The 21,302-nt window shown below is 42.4% G+C and overlaps 1 protein-coding gene across 5 annotated transcripts in view; it reads left to right on the plus strand.

The window, feature by feature from the left end:
• LOC135421451 (mitogen-activated protein kinase kinase kinase kinase 4-like) overlaps positions 1-21,302 on the plus strand; it is a 91,598-nt gene that overhangs the window by 27,025 nt on the left and 43,271 nt on the right. For all 5 annotated transcript variants that reach the window (XR_010434006.1, XM_064669948.1, XM_064669947.1 and 2 more), the window contains exons 3-11: positions 3,548-3,604; positions 8,639-8,764; positions 9,539-9,649; positions 11,395-11,485; positions 13,559-13,689; positions 16,490-16,544; positions 18,697-18,775; positions 19,190-19,365; positions 21,118-21,190. Coding sequence is in view for 4 of the 5 variants with exons in the window: in XM_064669948.1 (XP_064526018.1) it covers positions 3,548-3,604; positions 8,639-8,764; positions 9,539-9,649; positions 11,395-11,485; positions 13,559-13,689; positions 16,490-16,544; positions 18,697-18,775; positions 19,190-19,365; positions 21,118-21,190 (899 nt within the window). In the remaining variant the exon portion in view is untranslated. The remainder of the gene's footprint in view (positions 1-3,547; positions 3,605-8,638; positions 8,765-9,538; positions 9,650-11,394; positions 11,486-13,558; positions 13,690-16,489; positions 16,545-18,696; positions 18,776-19,189; positions 19,366-21,117; positions 21,191-21,302) is intronic.

The raw sequence follows: 21,302 nt of genomic DNA on the forward strand, positions 1-21,302 counted from the left end.
AGAAACACGTGGTCACTGAACGAGTGCCCCTTGCCAAAAAGGAAGCGTGTGATGGGACTGCCGTGGGCTGCCTTGGCATGGTGTGCAGCACTTAACAGGACAGCTGACTTCTGTCATCTGGACTTGCAATTGTCCGCTCCAGATCTGTCAGAAGCTGATGGGAGGTGTTTTCCACCTTTAGAAAGAGAGAAATGTGTGGGATCTGGGAGGGAAGCTGTCCAACTAAGCGCTCTGCCTGTGTCCTGCAGCCTTACAATCTTATTGGGACCTGGCTTTCTTCTTGTAATCATGGCCCAAGCCGGGGACCTTCCAAATTTTTTATTTGGACCTAACAGGAAAAGGTGTGTTGAATGTGACTGAATGCATCATTTTCTAAATATACTTACTTCATGTAAAGCCCCTTTATCAGCTAATAGCTGATGGCTAGTGTTGCCACTCTTGTTTGATGTAAATAGAAAAGTACATGTCTTGACCCCTGGTGGAGGGCATAGATAAGCAGTTCCTTTATCTGATTGAGGTAAAAAGATAAATACACATCCAATAGGAATAGCACTGAGCACTCTGCCCTATTCTCTGTATCTTTCCCCGCAGAGATAATGCATAGCTGGAGCTCATCAGAACCAGATCTTTGGCATAAAGCATCTCCCATAAGTCTGGCTGCAATGAGCAGTATACAGATTTGAGAAATGTGTGTGCTGGCTCCAGGTTTGCTGAATGTTGCTTTAGTGACTAACTGGCAGCTACAGCAGACTTTATACGGAAATATTTTCTGGAGGAGTCCAGGAATTTAGCTGGACTCAAAGCTAATGGGAGAATTTTTTCCAACTTGGATACCTCATCAAAATGAAGGGAGGAACTTCAATTTTAGAAAGTCGTTAAGCTTCAGAATTTTTGATGTCTAAGCTCTGTATGAGCTTGATAGAGTTTAATGCTGTATTCTTGGGTAGGAATATAGTTGACTTGCAGATGTCTGTTGGATGTTTTGACTACATTCTCCAGAGTTGAAACCTGCTCTTACACTGAGCCTTTGGGTGAAAGATGAAACCTTTTATGAGGGAAACTGGCCCACAGACCATTCCAGCCCTCTGCTCAGTTTCTGGGGAAATGTGCAGGGGAGGATCTTGAATCACAACAAGCTGATTTTCTTTAATGATCAGGAGAGGATGGGCAGGGACAGAGGGCTTGGAGGGCAATGCCCCTTGTTCTTCCTCATATGTTTTATTAAATCAGTAAGGATGAGCTTCTGCATGTCTTGTCACTGGAAGTGAGTCTTTTGGTCTCATTTGGTTGGGAAGCAGTTAAAACAGCCAGTTTTCTCAAAACAATTTACACATGCTCAACTTAGTGGCTTCATCAGAAGCAGCAATGTGAGAGTTCCCATGAACTCTGGCTAACCTCTGAGATTTATTGATAAATGAAAAAAATAAGGGTACAGGCCCTGAAACCTTTCCTTGCTTAGGCACTAGTCTCAGTCTGTTAACAAGAAGCCCAGGGCTGGGTTCAGGATATTTACTACTTTTAGATATGCTATGGAAAATTAACTTGAAACAGTTTGAAGTCATGTGCTGAATTCTAGCACTGGATTTCGGGAATGATCTGTTTCATTGTAGATTATAACATTTAATCCACATCAATTCTGAGAGTTTAAAAAACAAACAAAAAAACGCCATCTCTATGCTTCACTATAGTTATGGAAATTAGTATTGATTCTTTACATCATCCTTTGCAGAATCTAGAGCAGCCCAGGGGACACTCACTGTTTCAATGGCTTAGTTGCTGGTGACCTATGGTGGCCAGAGACATGGAATTACCAGCATACTTGACTCCAGACAAACTCTGGAGTGAAGTCAGGGTGCCAGCGTGTCGAGCGTGGCTGTGCTTTGTGGAAGGCCCTCTCTCTCTCTGTATTGCCAAGACATTCAATGCCTGGAAACATTTGCAAACAATGGCCTCCAAGAAAGGAGCTGTGGTTGTGCAGAGGAAGCTCAGTAACCCGGACTGACGTCAGCAGGGATGGATGCTGACTGAACACTGGCATCTGTCGGGATAGCGCTGGTCACTGCCCATCCACACTCACCCACGGAGGCTGTGGGGGGAGAGCGCCCCATTTCCCTTCCTCCTGAGGTCTGTGATAATATATAAATCCTATCTCTTTATGAGAAAAAGCTTTGCAATCCCAGGAGTGCTTCCGTGGAAAGAGGACACTTATAAATATACAAAAAACTCAGCAGGATTTAGTTTTTTGTAAAAGAAAACATGACTGTGACATATCGCCTGAGAACGAGGAATCATTTTTCTTTGATGCAAAATTGCTTAGTCTTAGAAATAACACTTGTATGCAATTTTGTGCAGATAGGACCTGGGTTTTAAAATTACATCAACCCAGCTTTTAATTTTGCAGGTGTAAATTGCACCTGCAAATCATTTTGTCTGCAAACTGCAGCATTTCATATTTGATTTCCTGATTTCCTATGGCTTCCTTAACTGATGTTAGTTAGTTATTTCAATATACAGCTTTGCAGGCACTACTATTTCAGGAATAAAATTGCAGTCTCAAAGCTTCAAACCCATTTCTGAACATTTAATGGCAGTGAAGAGTTAGGACATATAGTAAATCTGCTGTTCATTCAAATCTTTTGATGCTATCCTCCAGTATGAGATGCTGGTTGTCATGGCAAAAGACTACACCTATGGTATCTGTTGAGCAACTTGCTCTAACCAAACCAAGAAACTGCAATTTACAGCAAAATTCCTGGTTATGTTTCTAGTACATGTTCTTGTGAATCACATTTTGTCAGTCTCAGTAGCAAGTTTGCTCTTTAAATGCCTTTATTCCCTGTTACCTCCCTTTTACTAGTGCTGTTTTCAAAAACAAGCCGATCACCTAGTCTGAAGTTACCAGTTATCTGTTGCTTAATGGTGACTGTGGGGTGTGGGCATTTCACTAGTGAAGTGTGTACATGTGTAGGCACCTACTCAGTCAAACCTGGGTGAGCTCCTCCCCACCACCATAGAAGATGACATTTTTAAATTCAAAGCCCCTGCATGCTTTTTGGGAAGTAGCTGAGATATAGTTAGCTCAGCTGCAGTAAGAATTTTAAAAACTAAGCATTTCACAGTAAAAAGCACTAACAAAAAAAGAAAAAAAAGGGCAAAAACTCACATAGAGCTTTAGTTTCTTGGCATCCACGTACAGATTGATGTACTGAAACCTCGAGTTTTCCCTTTGCCCTGAGGTGTACCAGGACATTTGGGGGTTCAAGGTGAGGTCACATCACCAAACTTCACTTTGGTAGTTTTGTAGCACCAAAAGGTTTTTTTGTACATAGAATCATAGAATAGTTTGTGTTGGAGGGAATCCTTTACAGGTCAGCTAGTCCAACCCTCTTGCAATGAGCAGGCACATCTTCAACTGAAACAAGTTGCTGACATGACTTTGAACATGATTGAAAGCATTTACTCTAACCCAGTTGTTATATGCCTAATTTGTTGCTGTATTCATAGTTTACCTGTGTGTTTTACTTATAATCTTTTGTTATTTTAACAGGGTCGTCATGTTAAGACCGGGCAGCTAGCAGCAATCAAAGTGATGAATGTTACTGAGGTGAGTGCTAAACCAAAAATAAAAAAGGTTGTTATTATGGTGCAAGGAAAAATAAATAATCAGATCATTAGAAGGTGGATAGCTTGTAAAAGAAGATCCTGTGGTATAAATTATGCTTGCTGAACACTGGTTTGTGTTTTATGAAGTACTGAGAGGTGTTAACACAACCAGATTTTTCAACTGTACCTGACCAATGGTGACAAAGTGGTAAGGGAATGCACTGCCATATATTTTGGTGGCAAATAATAACAAAGAGAAGAAGTCTCTTGCTGCTTATTTCTAGTTGATTATCTGTTTCCAGAGATAACAAGTAAAAGATTTCCTGTAGCTCTGCACTGCCCCTACTGTGTTTCATCACATCCTATCCCCTCACCAGCCATTTCTCAGAGTAGCTGCCCTGACAGTCAGCAAGCAGGAACATGTTAGAAATGCAAATGTAGCACTTTTTATTGTGATTTGACAGATGAGAGAAGGAGACAGTTTAATTGGCACTGTCCCTGCTCACATTTATAAAGTGGTGTCAGTGCTGGAACAGGGTGTTGAAAAAGTTGCTAAATATTGTTTTTTGTTTATCCTTTGAAGAGCACAACCAGTAGTGGGTCCATCAACAGTGCATGAGGGCTGGTCAAAGATGTCACTTGTGGGCTGTCATGTTAACACCAGTGACAGTCCCTTCCTTGATGAAACAATTGAAGAAAAAACTGCAGGAAGGGAACCTTGGAAAGATTTCCTTCCCTTTGCTATACATAACAATTTCCTTTGTATGCAAGTATCAAACTGTAGCATGCAGTAGTGCCTTCTTGCTTGGCAACAGAATTTAAATGCAGCACAACCATATGGTCCAGCTTCAGGAATCACCTTGATAAACTTGCATGGTTCTGGGAGCAAAAACCAGCTGCTTAAGTCTGATTTGCTGCTTCTTTGCAGGTTAGAGAACCAGCATCATACTGGGGAACCTGTCCCATTGCTTGAGGGGTAGTGGTAGCAGATCCTGCTGTTTTCACATTGGGTCCCTTCATGCAAAGATTTGGGAGTTGAGTGGGGACCATGTTGGTGCAGCTGCTCAAAGGGGTTTTCCCTGATGCTAGTACCCCACTAAACCCTGAACAATTCCAGCTCAGCTGTTCTCGAGTGTTTCTGCTTTCTGGCCTTGGCACAGGGGGAGTGCAAGGCTTTCTGCTGTTATTTCCACTTTCCCAGTGCAGGGTTGGCTGTGTTCCTGCTGCTAGGGCACAGTCTGGCAGAGCTGGATGCAGTCCATTCTACTACTTCTGTCACTTGTTCACCAAAAGATTCTGATTCTTTCACCAAGTCTACCGGGTTTCTCTTTCCAGCAAGAAGTCATTTTATCAGAAATCACCTGACCAGCTGCAGCTGTGATTGTTCAGATTTGGGGCACACCAAGAGCTAAGCAAATTTGCCCTTTGCTGTCATGAGCTGCAGCCCTGGGCCGGGTTCTTAAGAGCAGCAGCAGGATGCTGTGGTCATTGTGGGATCCTCTGGACATCTGTCAGGAAGTGCTGCCGTGTCGTGTTGCAGGGGTGGGGGGGGAGCCCTTTGAAATGGTTAAAGGGGAGCTGATGGCAACGTGCACTCGTGTGCCTCTCCATGCAGGCTCTGCTTCCTGTTATTTGATGGAGCCAAGCAAGCAGAGCGCTTGCAGAGAGATTGGATTCTTGCTGCTTGTCTCTTCAGCTGTCGGTGCAGGTGATCAAAGAGCTCTTTGGCAGCACATCGTTCTCTCTCTGTCTTTGCTTTCATTCTTTGTAGAGAGCAAAATAACATTTAAATGTGAAACTTGTTGTTAGACCTGCCCCAGTACTAAGGGGTCTCTTGGTGCAGTATTTATCAGCCGATATCTTGTTTCTATTTGAGATCAGAGGCGTGTGCTTTCTGGTTTTGTGCTTCCTAATGCCATTGCAGATAGGCCCACATCTTCAAAAACAGCCTTTGATCATGAGCCTGTCATCTTTGTGCATGAAGCCATCTGTGCCCAGGAACATGTAGGTTTGTGAAAGGAAACAGTTTTTTGCACCTGCACATCTGCGAGCCTGTTTCCTTTTCTTAAGCAGCAATTATTTATGAGCAGGTTTGTAGACCCCTGAGAGATGGGGCTGATGGTAATGCTGACAAGAGGGTGGTGGAAAGTGGAAATCCTGAGCATGGACATGCACTGAGAAGCTGAGGGTGCTTTTGTCCCCAGTCACCCTGCTTGGAGGATGTGGTAGCACTGAGACTTAGCAAGTCCAAATTCAGTTCCTGGCCAGGCCTCAGACATGACCCACGGGGCAGAATCACTCACGTTTTACCCTTCTGCCTTGGTTTTTCCATGGCATAGAGTAATTTTTCCAAAAATCACTCAACCACTGGGAAGTCGGAGTGCATTTGTCTGTGAAATGCCCAGCTGCTGTTCTGTGCAGCCCTTTCCTTACAGACTGACTGATATTTGAAGCTCAGCCTGCTGTCTGCCCTAAGCAGTGTCTCCCCAAGGCATTCAACCTGTACCGCCCAGTGTTACCTGTGCAGGCAAGGATGGGCAAGAGAAGAAGAAGCAGGTGCAGGGTAAATAGATAGAGCAGGAACTGCATCATCCTGCTGGTACTGGGAAAGAAGCATTACACATGTGCAGCTACTCTTTACTCTTACCAGTGGGTGTGGAAGAGCCTACTGGGTATCCGGGCTGTGTTCACAGACAGGCTCATGCTTGGCTTTGTTCTAAAAACATAGAGGTGAGATTGCAGAGGAATGGAAAGTACTCAAGTGCTGTGCCAGCATGGTTCCAACATCTAGCAAATTAGCTGGGCAAAGGAAGAAGAGCTGAAAAATAGGCAGCAGCTCTGAGGAAGTGGTTGGGATCTGCCAGCTCCCCGAGGGGAACTTTGTGAAAGCTGCAGGCTGGTGCTGAGGGCAGAGCAGGGAGTCAGGCTCTGCCTGTGCAAAGTTCATGCAGATGGGAAGAGTTAGGAAAACCCCAAACCCTTGATGTCTGTAAAGATCTTAAGTAATTTGGGGAAGGCCGTTACCAGAGATGAATGTTTCCCCTCCACGTTTTGTTCTCCTGTGGCAGAAGGAGTGGGCAGGATGCAGGAGGGACAGCAGCAGGGGGAAAGGAGTCATCCTCCCTGTTTTCTGCTTTTCTTCCCTAAAGATCCAGAAACTCGTTTAGATGACAGGACCCTTGTGGTCAGGTCCAGGATGACAGTTCCCATGTCCTTATTCTCTGCCTGCTCCTCACCTGCCTGTTTACACCCTTTCATGTGCACTATCCGGAGTCCCAGTTCTGTCCCTCCTCCCAGAAAGCATCATCATGAGCTCTCACCTCCCTTTGGATGTGCTCTGGCCATGTACAGGGAGAAACAGGACCCTGGTCATGGAGGATTTCCTGCCTGCTGTCTAGAAGTCAGCTCTGATTTGTCCTGAAGACTCCAGGTGCTGCATGGAGCTCCTCCTTACCCTTGATAATTGAGTCATACAACATCCAGGGCTGTATTAAGCCAAAGAGCAAGGGTCCTCCTTTTTCCTTAACTGCATACAAAAGATAAATGGAATATATAGTGTAATGTGTGCAGCTAGAGAGCCTGTGTTCAACAAAGAGACTGTTCTGAAACCTGAAATACTTTATTTAGCTTCGAGTTATTTTACATTTCCCATTTCCTAAGGCTTAATACAATTAGGCTTTGGTCTGGTAATGTGTCTCCTATGGATTGTTACTCGGGAAAACTTATTGGTCCCCCTCTGTTGGGAATGATTTTTGTGTGGTCGGGTTTAATACGACACATAATATTCTTGAAGGGAATTTGGCTTTAGCTTTGTCAGGCCTTAATGTGTTACTCCAGGTATAGAAAGGACAATGTGTCTGGTTTTGTAAGCAGTCTGTTGTGATGGTTAAAGGAATGCTTCGATGGCAAAGCTACTGGAAAATAGAGGAAAAGTGCAGAAAAATGTCCTGTGGGGCTGAGTTGTTCTTGCTGCCTCTTTTTTCTTTTTTTTTCCCTTCAGCTAGTAAGTGCTGACTGAGATGTTTTGCAGAAAGGTAAATTAATTTTCAACTTGGTCGTACTCCTTTTTACTGATGGAGGGATACCTTGCAGCACCACTTGTTTCCTATTAAAGTGAATGAGATGGCAAAATCTACGTGCACTTCTCTGGGTGTTATGCACCATAGCAAACAGGCTGGATCTGAGGGGCCTCTTCAGATCAGGCAGTCTCTCTGAAAAAGGGTATTTCCTTCTAGTGTAGTTATAAAAACTTGTATTTCCATTAGTTGTCTTGTTGTGCACAGTGCTGTACTGGGCAGAAGGCAATGTCTGAGTGGACTGAAACAAAGACCATGGGAAAACTGGTGCCTGGAAGGGAATGTCCAGAGGTGTACTTAGCTCCCAGTATGCCAGAGACTTCACTGATGGCATGATGGAATGGAGAAAAAGCCTATGGTCCAGGTAGGGCAGCCTCACAATTGTAAGGAAAGAGCAGATCCCAGCCCTGGCTGGCACTGGAATTTGATTTGTGGCGAGTCACCTCCTTCTTGGCTTTGGTTTCCTCCCAGCAGGACCCTCCACAGGACTGGGAAGACGAATTGGCTGATGTGTGCACTAAGTGCTTTTCCAAGTATTTAAGTAATGGAGTGTTAGGAATACTTTTGTTTTTGTTTGAATCTGATTAGTTCCTCCAAGACTAAATTACTGCATACAGAAACCACAGGTGGGGCAGTAACAGGTCCTGTGTAAGCTCCCTGAGGAGACAACATGCGATTTTTGTGCCCCAGTGGGGACATTTTTGATTCTTTAGGTCAATTTAGCAATTCCTTGTTCAAGACCTGTTTCAGTTGGCAGTTTAAGAGGTGTCCATCAGTTGCAGTCTCATAATTCCAGGATAACTCTGATCCAACCTCCTGCTCAAAACAGAGTCAGCCATGGGATCAGACCAGGTTGCTCAGGGCGCTTCCAGATGAATGTTAAAGCCTCCAAAGACAGAGGTTGCTTTGCTTGGTGATCTGTGGTCACCTAAGGAGCCTTCTGCTCTCTTCTGTTACAGAATGAAGAGGAGGAAATCAAGCTGGAGATAAATATGCTAAAAAAGTACTCCCATCACCGGAATATTGCTACATATTATGGTGCTTTTGTAAAGAAAAGTCCTGCAGGTCAAGATGATCAGCTCTGGGTAAGTGTTCAGTGTCATTTCTCTTCAGTAGATTTACAGCTCCTTCCTTAGAGCTCCAGTGTGCTTGGCTTGGACTCTGTCTCAGCAAAGCTCTGAAATCATTGTTCTGAAGAATAACATATAAAAGAGAAAAATTGCTCCTCCCTAGACATCTTCCATCCCCTATGATTTCCTTTGAGGATGGGTATAAAGTACGTTATGATACTTGTGACTGGTGCTGTCATTTTGATTTGTTGTTTGAGTCTTTTTTTGGTCCAAATTAAACACTTCTGTATTTTTTTTTACAAAAGTGAAAGAGCTTGTCCTTTTCCTCTCCTCTCCTCCCCTTTTTCTTCTTGCTTTCCTATCGTTTTTTCAGTTGGAAAGTAAAAAAGGGAGCAGAGGAATTGGCAATAAAGCAAAGAAGAATAATGAATCCTCCAATTTTTTGGAGGCAAGATTTTTAAAGCTCTGCAGCAAAGTGAGAAATTTCAAATTTTTAAAAAAATTCCCACGTTTTTTGGTGCTATTAGCTCTTGCTGTTCTGATTTTGTATTTTATATATAAAACCCCCTACCTATAACCTGCAATAGGAGAGGAACACTACTGAGTTCTTTTATTTATTTAGCAATGTGTGTGATTCAGGAAATGAAATTTTAAGTCACTCGGCATCCGGGAAGGCCACCTGTGGTTTGCCACACCTGGGTTGTGGTGAGGTGGGTGTTTGCACATGGCATCTCTGCTGGGAGCCTGGCAGAGGTGTGGTGAAGGTGCACTGTGTTTGTCTCCCTGCAGCTGGTGATGGAGTACTGTGGTGCAGGCTCTGTCACTGACCTGGTAAAGAAGACAAAAGGGAACTGTTTCAAGGAAGACTGGATTGCTTACATCTGCAGAGAGGTTCTCAGGGTGAGTCCTGCCAGCAGAGCTTTGATGCTCATTTGCAACAAAAAGGGCTTTTCAAGCTTTTGGTTGCTAAAATAGGTCACTAATGAGCATTATTGTTTAGAGGTTGTGATCCATGGGGCTCATGGTTTGTGGTCCTTGAGTTCAGAAGAGCCTTAAGAGCCGGCTGCTTGACATCTCACATTGTTGTAGTTAATCCCATTTTCTGTATGAAGAACAGAAAATTCCTGTTTCCTATGGCAAATAGCCATCTTCTAAAATTCCTGACACTGGGCCTCTAGAAAAATAAATAAATTTTGTGTTTTCAGTAAGTCTGTCCTCCGCATCAGGAGATGTTACTGCTCATTTGCTTCAGCTGTTCACACTGTATAAGAACTTTCTGTTCATAATTCCTTTACCTGCACACACTCAAGGGTCCCTTTTCCACACTATTAGAGACTATTTAGTTGACTAAACACCATTCCAAAATCTTAAAGGTGGCCCTGCTGGGACAATATTCCCCGAGACAATTCTTGGGGCTATATTTCATTCTATGTAGGCTTAGGGCTGCTTTTTTTTTTTTTTTCCTGGGAAGTACAGAGGATAAAACAATTCCCAAGTGTAATCTAGTGAACTAGCCTGGAAAAAAAAAATATAATGTTGGAACCTGTCATTCTAAATTCAAAACCCATTACAGGGTTACTGATCCATCTTCCTTGTAATGGAGTTTTACATCTTTTCTAAGTAATGGTAAGATAAATGTGTATTCTGGGAGTTGGAATTCAAATGGCATACCAAAGTAATGCTTGAATAGGGGTAAAACTTTGTTCTAGGAGTTGAGAAATGTGCCCAGTAGAGAGCATTGGCCATCTTATGGGGATTTGGCACTAGTCTGCAGATTATAATAACTATACTGGAGAGTGTGAGGAGGGCTCTTCTGCAAAAGAAAAAATCCTTAATGGTGTGGTCAGGTTGCTAAAGCAACTGATGTTAAAACATTTGATTTACCCTCATACAACTGAAAGCCACAACAGCGTGTTTGTAAAAACAAGAGATTGGATTTAATCATGCTGTTTTCAAAACATAATGGCCCAGTTGCACATGGATTGACAGTGTTTCCTTCTGGAAAATTTACAAGGTGGGTGGAAGCTCTGTTTGAAGCCGTTAATATTGGAGAGGCTAAATGTTTTGTGTGAAGCATCTCTGGCTTACTGTAATGGGTTATTTCAGCATGTTCCTTTATATCTGTGCTAGTTCAACCATGGGCAATTTTGAAATGAAGGAGAACGTAGCAAATATGAGCTGATTGAAAACAATACTTGCTGCATCCAAAAAGAGGTCTGACATGGTATTTTTAACTTTCTGCAGTGCGTTTACCATTGAATTTACCATTTTGCTGAATGCTGTCTCTGGTCCTCATACAGAGCATTCTGCTTTGTTCTTTTTCTCTTTAGTCTGCTTTTAGCACATAGTGTCAGGAGCATCCCTTGATTATGAGACAGAAGTTTAAAGTATTTCTACCTTGTTCTCTTCACACTTGACTTCAGAGATGCTCCACTGCTGTCAGATCTGTGGCAAGGAAGTCAATCAAATTTGCAGTTGCTGTCCTCTGTCCTCCCCCAAAATGGGCTCTTCATGTTGCTAGTAACATCTAAAGGATTTTCCTTACAAATAAAGTCTGAGAAGAGTAAAAGTGCAAAAAGGCAACAGTGTCACACTAATGGTAATAATGTTAGGAAGAAAATAAGGAAAGTGTGGTTTTCTTTTAGGGTTTGGCACATCTTCATGCTCACCATGTCATCCATCGAGATATTAAAGGACAGAATGTTCTTCTCACAGAAAATGCAGAAGTAAAATTGGGTAAGTTCCCTTAAAGGTGGGCTAGAAACCTGTTTGTTAAAGTGTAAGATTTCCATTTTGTCTTTGAAAGAACCATCAGTAACCTAAAAGCAACAGGTATGCAAAGTATCATTAATGGTTGTGCCTGTAAGGTGCCTGTCAGGTAGAAAAGGCTGAAAATGTGACATGTTCTGCAAGGATGTTACTCACAGCCTGTGGGGAATCCAGCTACTTCTGGTCAGTCAAACACAGAGCCTGTCTAGTAAGTCACAGCAGCATCAGGCCTTCACAGCTGATCTCAGCATGCAGAGACTTCCAAAGTAAAAAAGTAGTGGGAACAAATTACACTAATCCGTTTATTTCTCTAAGGGAAGTGGTCTCAGAGATTTTTATAAGTCTGACAATATGTGAAATTACTCATGTGTAAGGGCTACCACTGAGCTCATAGTCATCTTTCCAAAAATTTGGAGGGTTTACTCACTTCCTTTACTTCCTGTGACATGTCAGTGTTGACAACTTGTGAATTCCTAAGACTAAACTCAAGTATATATCTCTCTTGAGGAGGGCATGTCTTTCATGTTTTGGAAAGACATCACAGGGAATGCATGGCAGTGGAGAAGTCTCAAGGGAAGCACTTCTCTTATTTGTGATGATCTTTACTGTCCCTCTCTCTTTAATTGAAAAAATTCACTGCAGAGTTGGAAAACAAAAATAATAAACATCGCTTGTGGATGTGGGGTAGGATGTTTGCTTGGAACAAGTGAAAGTAAGTACTTTAAATCTCTTTATGGTTTAACCTTGTGGCAAAAACTGCAGTCCAAGGGAGTTTTGCATTGTATTAAACAAAGGCAGGATTTTGCTTATAGTATCTAAAACATATGAACTAGCTGTTCAACTGGTCCCTCTTAAAACAGGTGAGATGGGGTGATTGGGTGTGTTTATGGTCTTGTATATTTACTAGTCCCACCATTCTCCACATGGCTGACAAGAACGTTAAACCTTTTTTACTCTGAGTAAAGATGAAACAGATTTACTAAGTACAACAATTAAAAAAAAAAACAAACCACAGTTGTTTCCAGATATATTTAGCTTGTGTGTCTTAAACCAAAGAATCTAGAAAGCCAAGAGGTCCTCAATCCAATTCCGTTCCACTTCAGTGTAAGAGTGCACACTTACCATCAGAAGCACAGAGTGCACGATGATCCCAGGGGTCAGGTCCACCTTATTCTTGGAGAAGGTTTGCTAAGCAGGCACATTAAATTATAGTAGTAAAAATGATTGAGGTTTGCAGCTGATCTGCAGTGAGGCAACATAAATGGGAAAATTTGTTCCTTGATGGCAACCACAGGGCTGTCTCCTTTCAGTCCTTTCTTTTCCCTGCTAGTTTGCCTCCTCTGTGAAGACCCCTCCAGTGCTGTGCCCAGTGGATCCAATTAATGTATCTCAGAGGGTTGTTCAAAGGGAAATACAGTCACATAATTATTTGGTTTCATATTTGAACAAAAGCATTTTGCTGTACAGTCCTGATGAATGAAAAACGCTTTTCAGTGCAAGGAGCACCACACGATTCTCTCACTGTAATGAGTCTAAGATCAGAATAAAGTAGTAGACTCTCTGTCTTGTTTCAAGATACTGTATGAGTGTAGAGAAGGAGTTATTCCAGACACTTCAAAATGAAGTGATGTGATGGTTCTTTGCAGCTTTCACAAGTTGGCCATATTAGACACATCCAAATTTGCCTTGTCTGTAGATACTATTTTTACTTTCGCACACTAGTCCTACTCAGTGTAGTGTTTAAATTAAGCATAAATTATTCTATAATGTCTTCATAGCCCAATTCATGTTGCTGTAACCTGCCTGGCAGATTTAGCATGCTGTTTTTTTGATCCTTTAGTTGATCAAAAAGAAGGAGGGGGGAAAAAAAAGGAAATTAAATTTCAACTCTTGGACAAGATGTGCTGGAGGAACTTGGACTTGATACACATTTTAGCCCAAAGATTTGGTATTCCAAACAGGATGAAAGTAACCAAGCACACGCTCTGCCATGTGAATACAACTTTTTACTGATTTCTTCACCTCTTCTTGGCTTTTCAGTGGATTTTGGTGTAAGTGCTCAGCTGGACAGGACTATTGGGAGAAGAAACACATTTATTGGCACACCTTATTGGATGGCACCTGAGGTCATTGCTTGTGAGGAGAACCCAGACTCTACATATGATTACAGGGTATGTGTTAAACTCTGCATAAGGTACAAAAACATGCAGGTTATTGCTGAGATTCTGCTAATTTGAAAAGTTCAAACTTCCTGCCTTTTAAACCACAATAGTACTAGAACTGCACAAATAGAAGTATTTGTAATATGTGGGTGGAGGCTCTTTTTAAGATTGGAGTTTCATTATTAATTATTTTTTGTGAATTGTTAATACATGAAATACACTTTCATGATCTTCTCTGCAATAAAAAAGTACTGATATATGAAGGTTGCAGGTCTGGATAGAAAAGAAAGGCAGAGAGAAGTTCCAAAGGAATACTTGGAGTAGTGTAATATGAACATGGCAAGTGGCTGCACTCTGTAATAGAGCTCCGTACTCAGCTGTGAATCCCGAATTAATTGGCAGTAATTAGTATCACTTCACTCCTTTATGAGCATGTGACTGCAAGAGGTTTCCCGTACCAGAATGATTTCTGGTCCTTGGCAGGGTGGCTGAGGTGGGAAGGCACAGAATATCCTGTATTTCAGTTTGTGTCCATTGCCTCTTGTCCAGTCACTGGGCACCACTCAGAAGTCTGGGTTGGTCATTCTTACTTCCCTCCTGTATGAATTTGTACCCATGTATGAGATCCCTCTTAGCCTTCCCTTCTGCAGACTGAACTGGTCTTTCTCTCTCTGCCCAGACCCTCCCAGCTCCAACACCTTAAGCACCTTTGTGGCCCTTCACTGCATCTCCTCCAGTGTGTCTATGACTTCTTTTTACTGGGGAGCCCAAGAACAGCTATTAAGCACTTTTTCTGGTTTTCTTCCTAACCCATAATATGTTGATTCTGTTCCAAAGAGACTCACAAAGCTTATTCTTTGTCCTCTGGCCTCTTTCCAGCAGTGTTGTCATTTGTCTGCCTACACTTACCATGCAGGATATTTTCCAGAGATGGCTTTCTGAGCAGACATCTTCTGGGTGACCCTGCAGTCACTCTTTTAGTTCAGGTGCTCTCTTCATTGCCACTTGGCACCTCTCGTTCCAATTACGGCTTCAGAAATGTTTATGAGAAGAACCTGTTACTGCTTCCATTTCCTGCTGATTCAGGGGCTGTGATTCTCCCTTGCTGAGACCTTCTGTGCTGCACTGGCAGAGTGAGGTCATGTTGTGTGTCTCAGTCATGACCAAAGAATGTTCTTGGATTTTATTTTTCATACCATACCAATCTTCTGAAAACTCAAATTATTTCTTGTCTTCATTCCCTGTCCCCAGTTGATTTCCTTCTCAGAATGTGTACTTATCAGAAGATAGTTATAAAGAATGTACACTCCTAATTCTAGAGGTTTCTTTGCCTTCAGTAATAATCACAGTTTGTCAGTTTTCAAATAGATTCTGCAGATGCTAGTTTAAAACTGATCAGCAGAGGGTTTTGGAAGCACTTATGCAAACAGTGCTATGACTCAGAAGGTGGCACAGGGCCGGTCTTTTCCACAGAGATTTATAGCTGATAGGTTGAGCTACGTAGCAGGAAGCCACTCTGTAACTTCTTGGTCTTAAAAAAAAAAAAAAATAAGCCAAAAGAGTAAAAATATGTACACATAAATATGTATGTATACACACCAAGCTTTACAAACACTCTTCATCCTCCCTGTCACCTGTCTGCCTCTTGTGCTTTGGAACTCCAAAAGTCTTTGTAGCCTGTTTGCTTCTCTCATTGTCCCAAAACCTGTGGTACTATCCCAGTAGTCATTTACTTAATAACAGGTCCGGATCATGAATCCATGAAATTCCCACTGGTTTTGTTGCCAAATCCCTTCACAAACTGTGATGTGAACTCACTTTCAGCTTGTGTAAAGAGTTCAGAGCAGCTGGACTGAGAAGGCTCTTTTGATAAAGTCAGGTTTAGTTGGAGAGCTGTGCTGTGTCTGAGCTGCTATTTATGTAATGGTTTATTCCCTCTAATCTTTGAAGGTTTGTTTTCTGTTGCCTTGTTTTTTAAAAGATAGTTTTGGAGAAGCTCTGCAAGTTGGTTTGGTCGTGTGCCTCTCATTTGGCTACATTTAGACACAAAGAAATAGTGAAATAATGCACATGATTAATCAAGTGGAAACCTGTGAAGTTTTTGCAGTCACTGGTGGTGTTTACGATTTACCTTCATCATTAAAACCTGGCCCTTGGCATCCAGATCAGCTGATAAAGGGAACTCCACTCTGTTAACTGGGCTGAACATATGCTGCAGCATAAATCTGACTGCATGCTGTGCTCTCATGTGCCCAAAAATGCGGGACCGGAGATTTTGTAGACAGAAAAAGTCAGACCCTAAGTCCTGAATATAATTTCTGTTCCATCAGTGTAGAAACTCAGCAATGACTGCTCTGAAATAAGCATTAAGACCAAGAATTTTTGGGGCCAGAAGGAGGAGGGTGAGGCACTGCTGTGTCTCACTACCTCATGAAAAGAGATTTAAGACATATATTTAAGTGGTGCCTGCTATGTTCTGGCTCTTGTTTTTTGAATGCAGAAGGTCTGCATTTTGAGGCTGGCTGCTTAAATGATGACTCAGCTGTTCAGAGTTGCATGGGAAATGGGAAGCTTCTGGCTATTAGCACATTTCCTAAAAGCTCAGTAGGGAGTGGGAGGGAGCAGAATATATGTCACTCCAGCTAAAACAACATGATCCAGGAGAGATCTAGGGAAACTGTAAAAAAAAAAAAAAAAACACCAAAAAACAATAAACCAAAGAAAATCCCAAAACCTAAAAATCCAGAAGAAAACAAACAAAAAAGCTTGAATGCTGCAAGCTGCAATGTGCATTGTTTCTTTCCTGCAGAGTGACCTGTGGTCTCTGGGAATCACTGCTATTGAAATGGCTGAAGGAGCTCCTCGTAAGTGATTTGGTATAAAGGTGGGGGGGTCTGTGCTTTGTAACATGTTCTGTGTTAAAATAACTCATGCTTGGCTAACACATAGATTTACAAAATTCTGGTTCTGTCTGTATCTTTAAAAATAATCTATGACTTTTTCTCCTTTGGACTGTTTTGCTTTCCTGTTCCTTTCAGACCTTTTCAGTCTATATTTTGATTCCTTGCCTTCATTTCCTAGGGAAACAAAATTTTTTTTTTTTGAAAGCTCTTGTTAGCATCGCTTTGTTGACCGCTGCCTGTGGGTTCAGCTGAGCAGAAGTGATTGACATGTTAGCAGAAAACGTTGACAGGAGTGGCTTTTGGTTTAGGTCAATAAAAATAATTATGGCAGTAGGAGAAGGTAGGCCTAAAGGTTATATTTTTACTCTGTACAGTTTTTGGGATTAATACTGTGTTTTCTCACGTGTAATGGCTTTGGTCCATGACCACATTCTCAACTTGACAGCAGATTGCCATAGTTTTACAGCCTGCCCATGCCTGCCAGGTGTCCCTCTGGCTCCTCCAGTGAGCCTCTGGCAGCAGAGACCTGTGGATGCAAAGTCCCCGTGTGTTGTGGTTTTCATGGAGGACTGGCTGCTTTGCCCCAGCTCCTGCAGAGCAGATGTGATGTGATGGGGTATCCAGTCACTGCTGAGAGCATGGGGGATGAAATAAATCATGCTCTGGCCTGAGCCTGAGAGCATGGAGGCTGTGTTTTTAAAAAACACACTTGGCTGTTCTCCCATCAGACTTGGTTTTCAGCAGGAGCCAGCTGGAGTTCAGGAGCACTTTCAGACCCTGTGCTTCAGCATAACTGAAGCTTGGTCCTGAGACATGAATCCATGGGGAGTTTTCTTTGAGAGACTTTGTAGCTTTGCATGCCAGTTGCTCATGCCTCTTGTATTTGATGTTTTCCCTAGTTTTGACAGGGAAATGCTGTGGATTAAATTCTGTTGCATTGTGTTTTATATACTGTGGTACAGCAGTGTCTGGGACCCAGAGGTAGAAACTAGACTTCTTCTGTCCCCCCATCTCCACTGTGCCATGTGTTATTGACAGTACAAAGGAAAAAGTCAAAACCAGAACCCAAAGGTGAGAAGTGATAGCAGGTGGATACAGATAGAGAAATTAATAGAAAGCAGGGAAGGGTTTACCAGAGCAGTCTTCTCACTTGTACTAATGCTGTAATGCTGTAAGTCCATTCCTATTAAGAGAATCACTGCTGGACACCTACATATCATAAGAAATCAGCCTCTGTGTGGTTCCTATCAGTCCCCATTCAGTAGCTCTGTTCAGTGAAGGCCAACCTTTGACCCCTGATGTTTCTCTGTGGCAGGTGGAGCGCACTCATAATTCCATACAAAATGCCTGAGATAGATGAGATGTGACAGTATTTACTTTATGCAGAGTTCTTCATAGCTTCAATTCCCACAACAGTAATGCTGAAGAGAAGTACACTGGGCTGGAGAGAAACCAGCATCTGAATGAATGCAGGAGTAGAATCTGTTGCAGATTGCCTAATAATGGTGCTCACACTGCCAAGCACAGAATAGATGAACTGTGTGCTCAGTCATTCCACTCTGTGCCGGTGATGCAGGTTATGAGCTCCTCGCTTCGCATTAGCTTTTCTTCATCCTGCATTTTCTCATATGCCATGAACAATGTAGTGAAGAGCTTGGTTAAAATGGAGCTTATCATTTATCTGAACCATAAGCCAGACATAATGACTAGATAGGTATTTCAATCTCAGCTTTAACTTCTGTGTATGTAAAAACATGCTTTGGCATCTGAGAAAGGTGAGCTTTTTTTATGTCCCTCTGAAGCGTTATATATATATCAAAAATATGAAGGAAGTTTTGCTTGTTTGTGCCTTGCAGCTTTCCTTTCAAATCTCTTATCTGGAAATTTCTGTGTGTTCAGAGACTTGATTTCTTGGCTGTAGTGTGAATTCTATTGACTACTGGTGTGGTTCTGGGGCAGTTGCTGTGGTGTTTGAAGTGGGGATGTTTGTGGAGGACTGTTCCTCTCTGTTGGTAGAGCCAGGCTCATGGCACAGCTGGGTTAGCATGGTCTGGCTGTGGGAGGGACACAGGGAGGACATGCACTGTTCAGTAATTTGTGGTTTCTTTTGCAGCCCTGTGTGACATGCACCCCATGAGAGCTCTCTTCCTCATCCCACGGAACCCACCCCCAAAGTTGAAATCCAGAAAATGGTAAAGAGATGTGTAAAAAAAACCCTATAGTTCTGGCTTTTGCATTGGGCTTAGAAGGATTTTGAACTCACTTGTCCAGAGACAATGATCCCGTTAAATCTTACAGTGATCTAGGAGGTGTTTCCTAGGCTTTTACTGGTGCTGGGTTAAGCCAGAGGGCAGGTATAGTTTACCTTTGGGAAGCAACACCTTTCTTTTAAACTCTGTCTAAACTGCAGCGGTTGTTTAATTTTTGTGTTTGTGGTTGAAATTGCAGGATAGGCAAGGAAGGCTTAGATGGGCTGCTTGGAGTCAGTGCTTTGTGCAGAAGACTGCATGGACACTGTGGGGCTGATGGCAGTCAGTGTGCCCCACAGATAGTTACTTTTAAATGAAGTGTATAAAGAAAACCTTCATCTGTTCTGTCTTTTTCAGGTCAAAGAAATTCCTAAACTTTGTTGAAAGCTGCCTTGTAAAACATTATTTGCACCGTCCATCCACTGAAACTTTGCTTAAGCATTCTTTCATCCGAGACATGCAGAACGAACGGCAAGTGCGCATCATGCTGAAAGATCACCTGGACAGGACCAGGAAGAAAAAAGGAGAAAAGGGTAACGTGGCAAAACCAAAGTAAAAGGCACTTCAGAGAGCAGGTCCTCTTTGGGTTTTGGCACAAGGCAGAACCAGGAAAATTGAGACAGCGTAGTCCTTGATAGTGGTGGGGCCATTTTGAAGATCTCTTTGTCAAAGCCTGGGTCCTTTGTGGTGTTTAAGTGCCAAAGTCTTTGGAACCTGACTGACCCTGAGTCACTGAGAGTGACCCTGATGCTAGCAGAAGCAAGGAGTCCAAGCCTAGGGGTCTACTTTCTGGAGCATCTAAGTGGTGCTCTACAAACATTTTCTGGTCTCTTAGTTCATATTGCTCCCCCAGATCCACCTGTTGTGTCTCCATATAATTTTATCTTGTGAATTCTTTGGAGGCAGCAGGGCTCTTTAAGTGTTTTGCAGTGGAGTGCACAAAAGAGACCTAGAGAGACCTCCAGCAAAACACAAATGGATATAATGAATCATCTGCTTCACAGAGTGGATCAAGAAAAAGAGAGAATCTGAGTTTGTTACAAAAGCCAGCCTTACTCTTCAAAGCAAAACCTGGAAGAAGCAGTGCTGGAGAGGGGATAATACTTGTGTAAATGCCTCTGTAAATGCCATGGCAAACTAAGGGCTGCGCAAAGGGAGAGTGAAACCCGTAGCCTGTTGAACAACAATTTTCCCCTTTCTTCTCTCCTGTCTTCCTCTTTTGTATATTTTATATGGCAGAGGCACTGTGAAGATCAGTGACTGTGAGGGCAAACTTGGAAAGCACTATGGTGTTGGGAGGTATCTTATAAACTCCAACCAAGTAGTGATTTGACAACAGGAATATTTGTGCCTAAAATGAAATTGCTCTTGCAATGTAGATTTACTGACTCCAGTAGTAGTTGCAAAATCTGCCACCTCTTTCAGCTATGAATCTCAAAGCACATTGGAATGGAGAGACAGTAAATTAGAGTTTCTCACAAATGCCCTTGGGGAGGGGCAGGGAAATGCAATGATAACAATCAGTTCTTGATGAATAGTCATATTTTGACCTGAAAAGTGCTATTTTAATCAAGGCTCCCCTGTAATGGAGAACCGTGTAAAATTGCCAGACTATACACTTCAAAATAGTAACTTCAAAAAAAATGAAGCCCCAATTTAGCATGCAATATAGCCAGCAATGCAGGGTAGGACTCATTTGAAATTATCCCGTTAAAACTGCCTTCCTGTTAGTCTTGAAGAGAACTTTAAACTACGGGTCAGCCTCTTCTAAACCTTTGTGCTAAAACAAGCATTAGTGGAGGGTTTTTACGTATTTACTTATTTACTTTGATACAAAAGGAAACCTGGATTTACTGAAAGCCTCAGCATAGCCACACAACAGTTATGAGCAGCAGAGCAGGGCAGTGCAAGGCTTTTATGTCCTATCTAAATGTCTTTCTAAAGAACTCCTCTGCTGGTGGTTCTGTGGGGGTTGGGTTCCTCTGTGGGTTTAGCCTAATTTGCTTCAGGTGATGGAAATAGGTTAGTTTTTCAAAACTAACACAGTCAGTCAACAGAAAAGGTGTGTGTGTGTAAAGGGGCTGCCCTGAAACATTACCTGAACTAGATTTTGAATTATATATGTGGATATTTTGTCTCCCCTCAGCCTCCCAGTACAATCTGTGACTTCTAAATTCCAGTTCCTGTTGAGCCTGTAGTTCAGGTTGAGTACTCCGAAACAAAGTTGAAGATCATACCTTAAATAACAGTATCCTCCTCTGGGGTTTGTTTATTCTCTTTTTTAGAAGAAACGGACTATGATTACAGTGGAAGTGAGGAGGAAGATGATGAGCTGAATGAAGATGAAGGAGAACCAAGGTTAACTTTATTACTGGAATAGAAAATTTGACTGCCCAAGCTGTTCTCATTGAAGCCAGAACAGCTTTCTTAACTTGCTCTGAATCCCTAATCTCCTGTGTCCCCTTTGGTA

This window comes from Pseudopipra pipra, chromosome 13 (assembly GCF_036250125.1).
Source record: "Pseudopipra pipra isolate bDixPip1 chromosome 13, bDixPip1.hap1, whole genome shotgun sequence".
Taxonomy (NCBI): domain Eukaryota; kingdom Metazoa; phylum Chordata; class Aves; order Passeriformes; family Pipridae; genus Pseudopipra; species Pseudopipra pipra.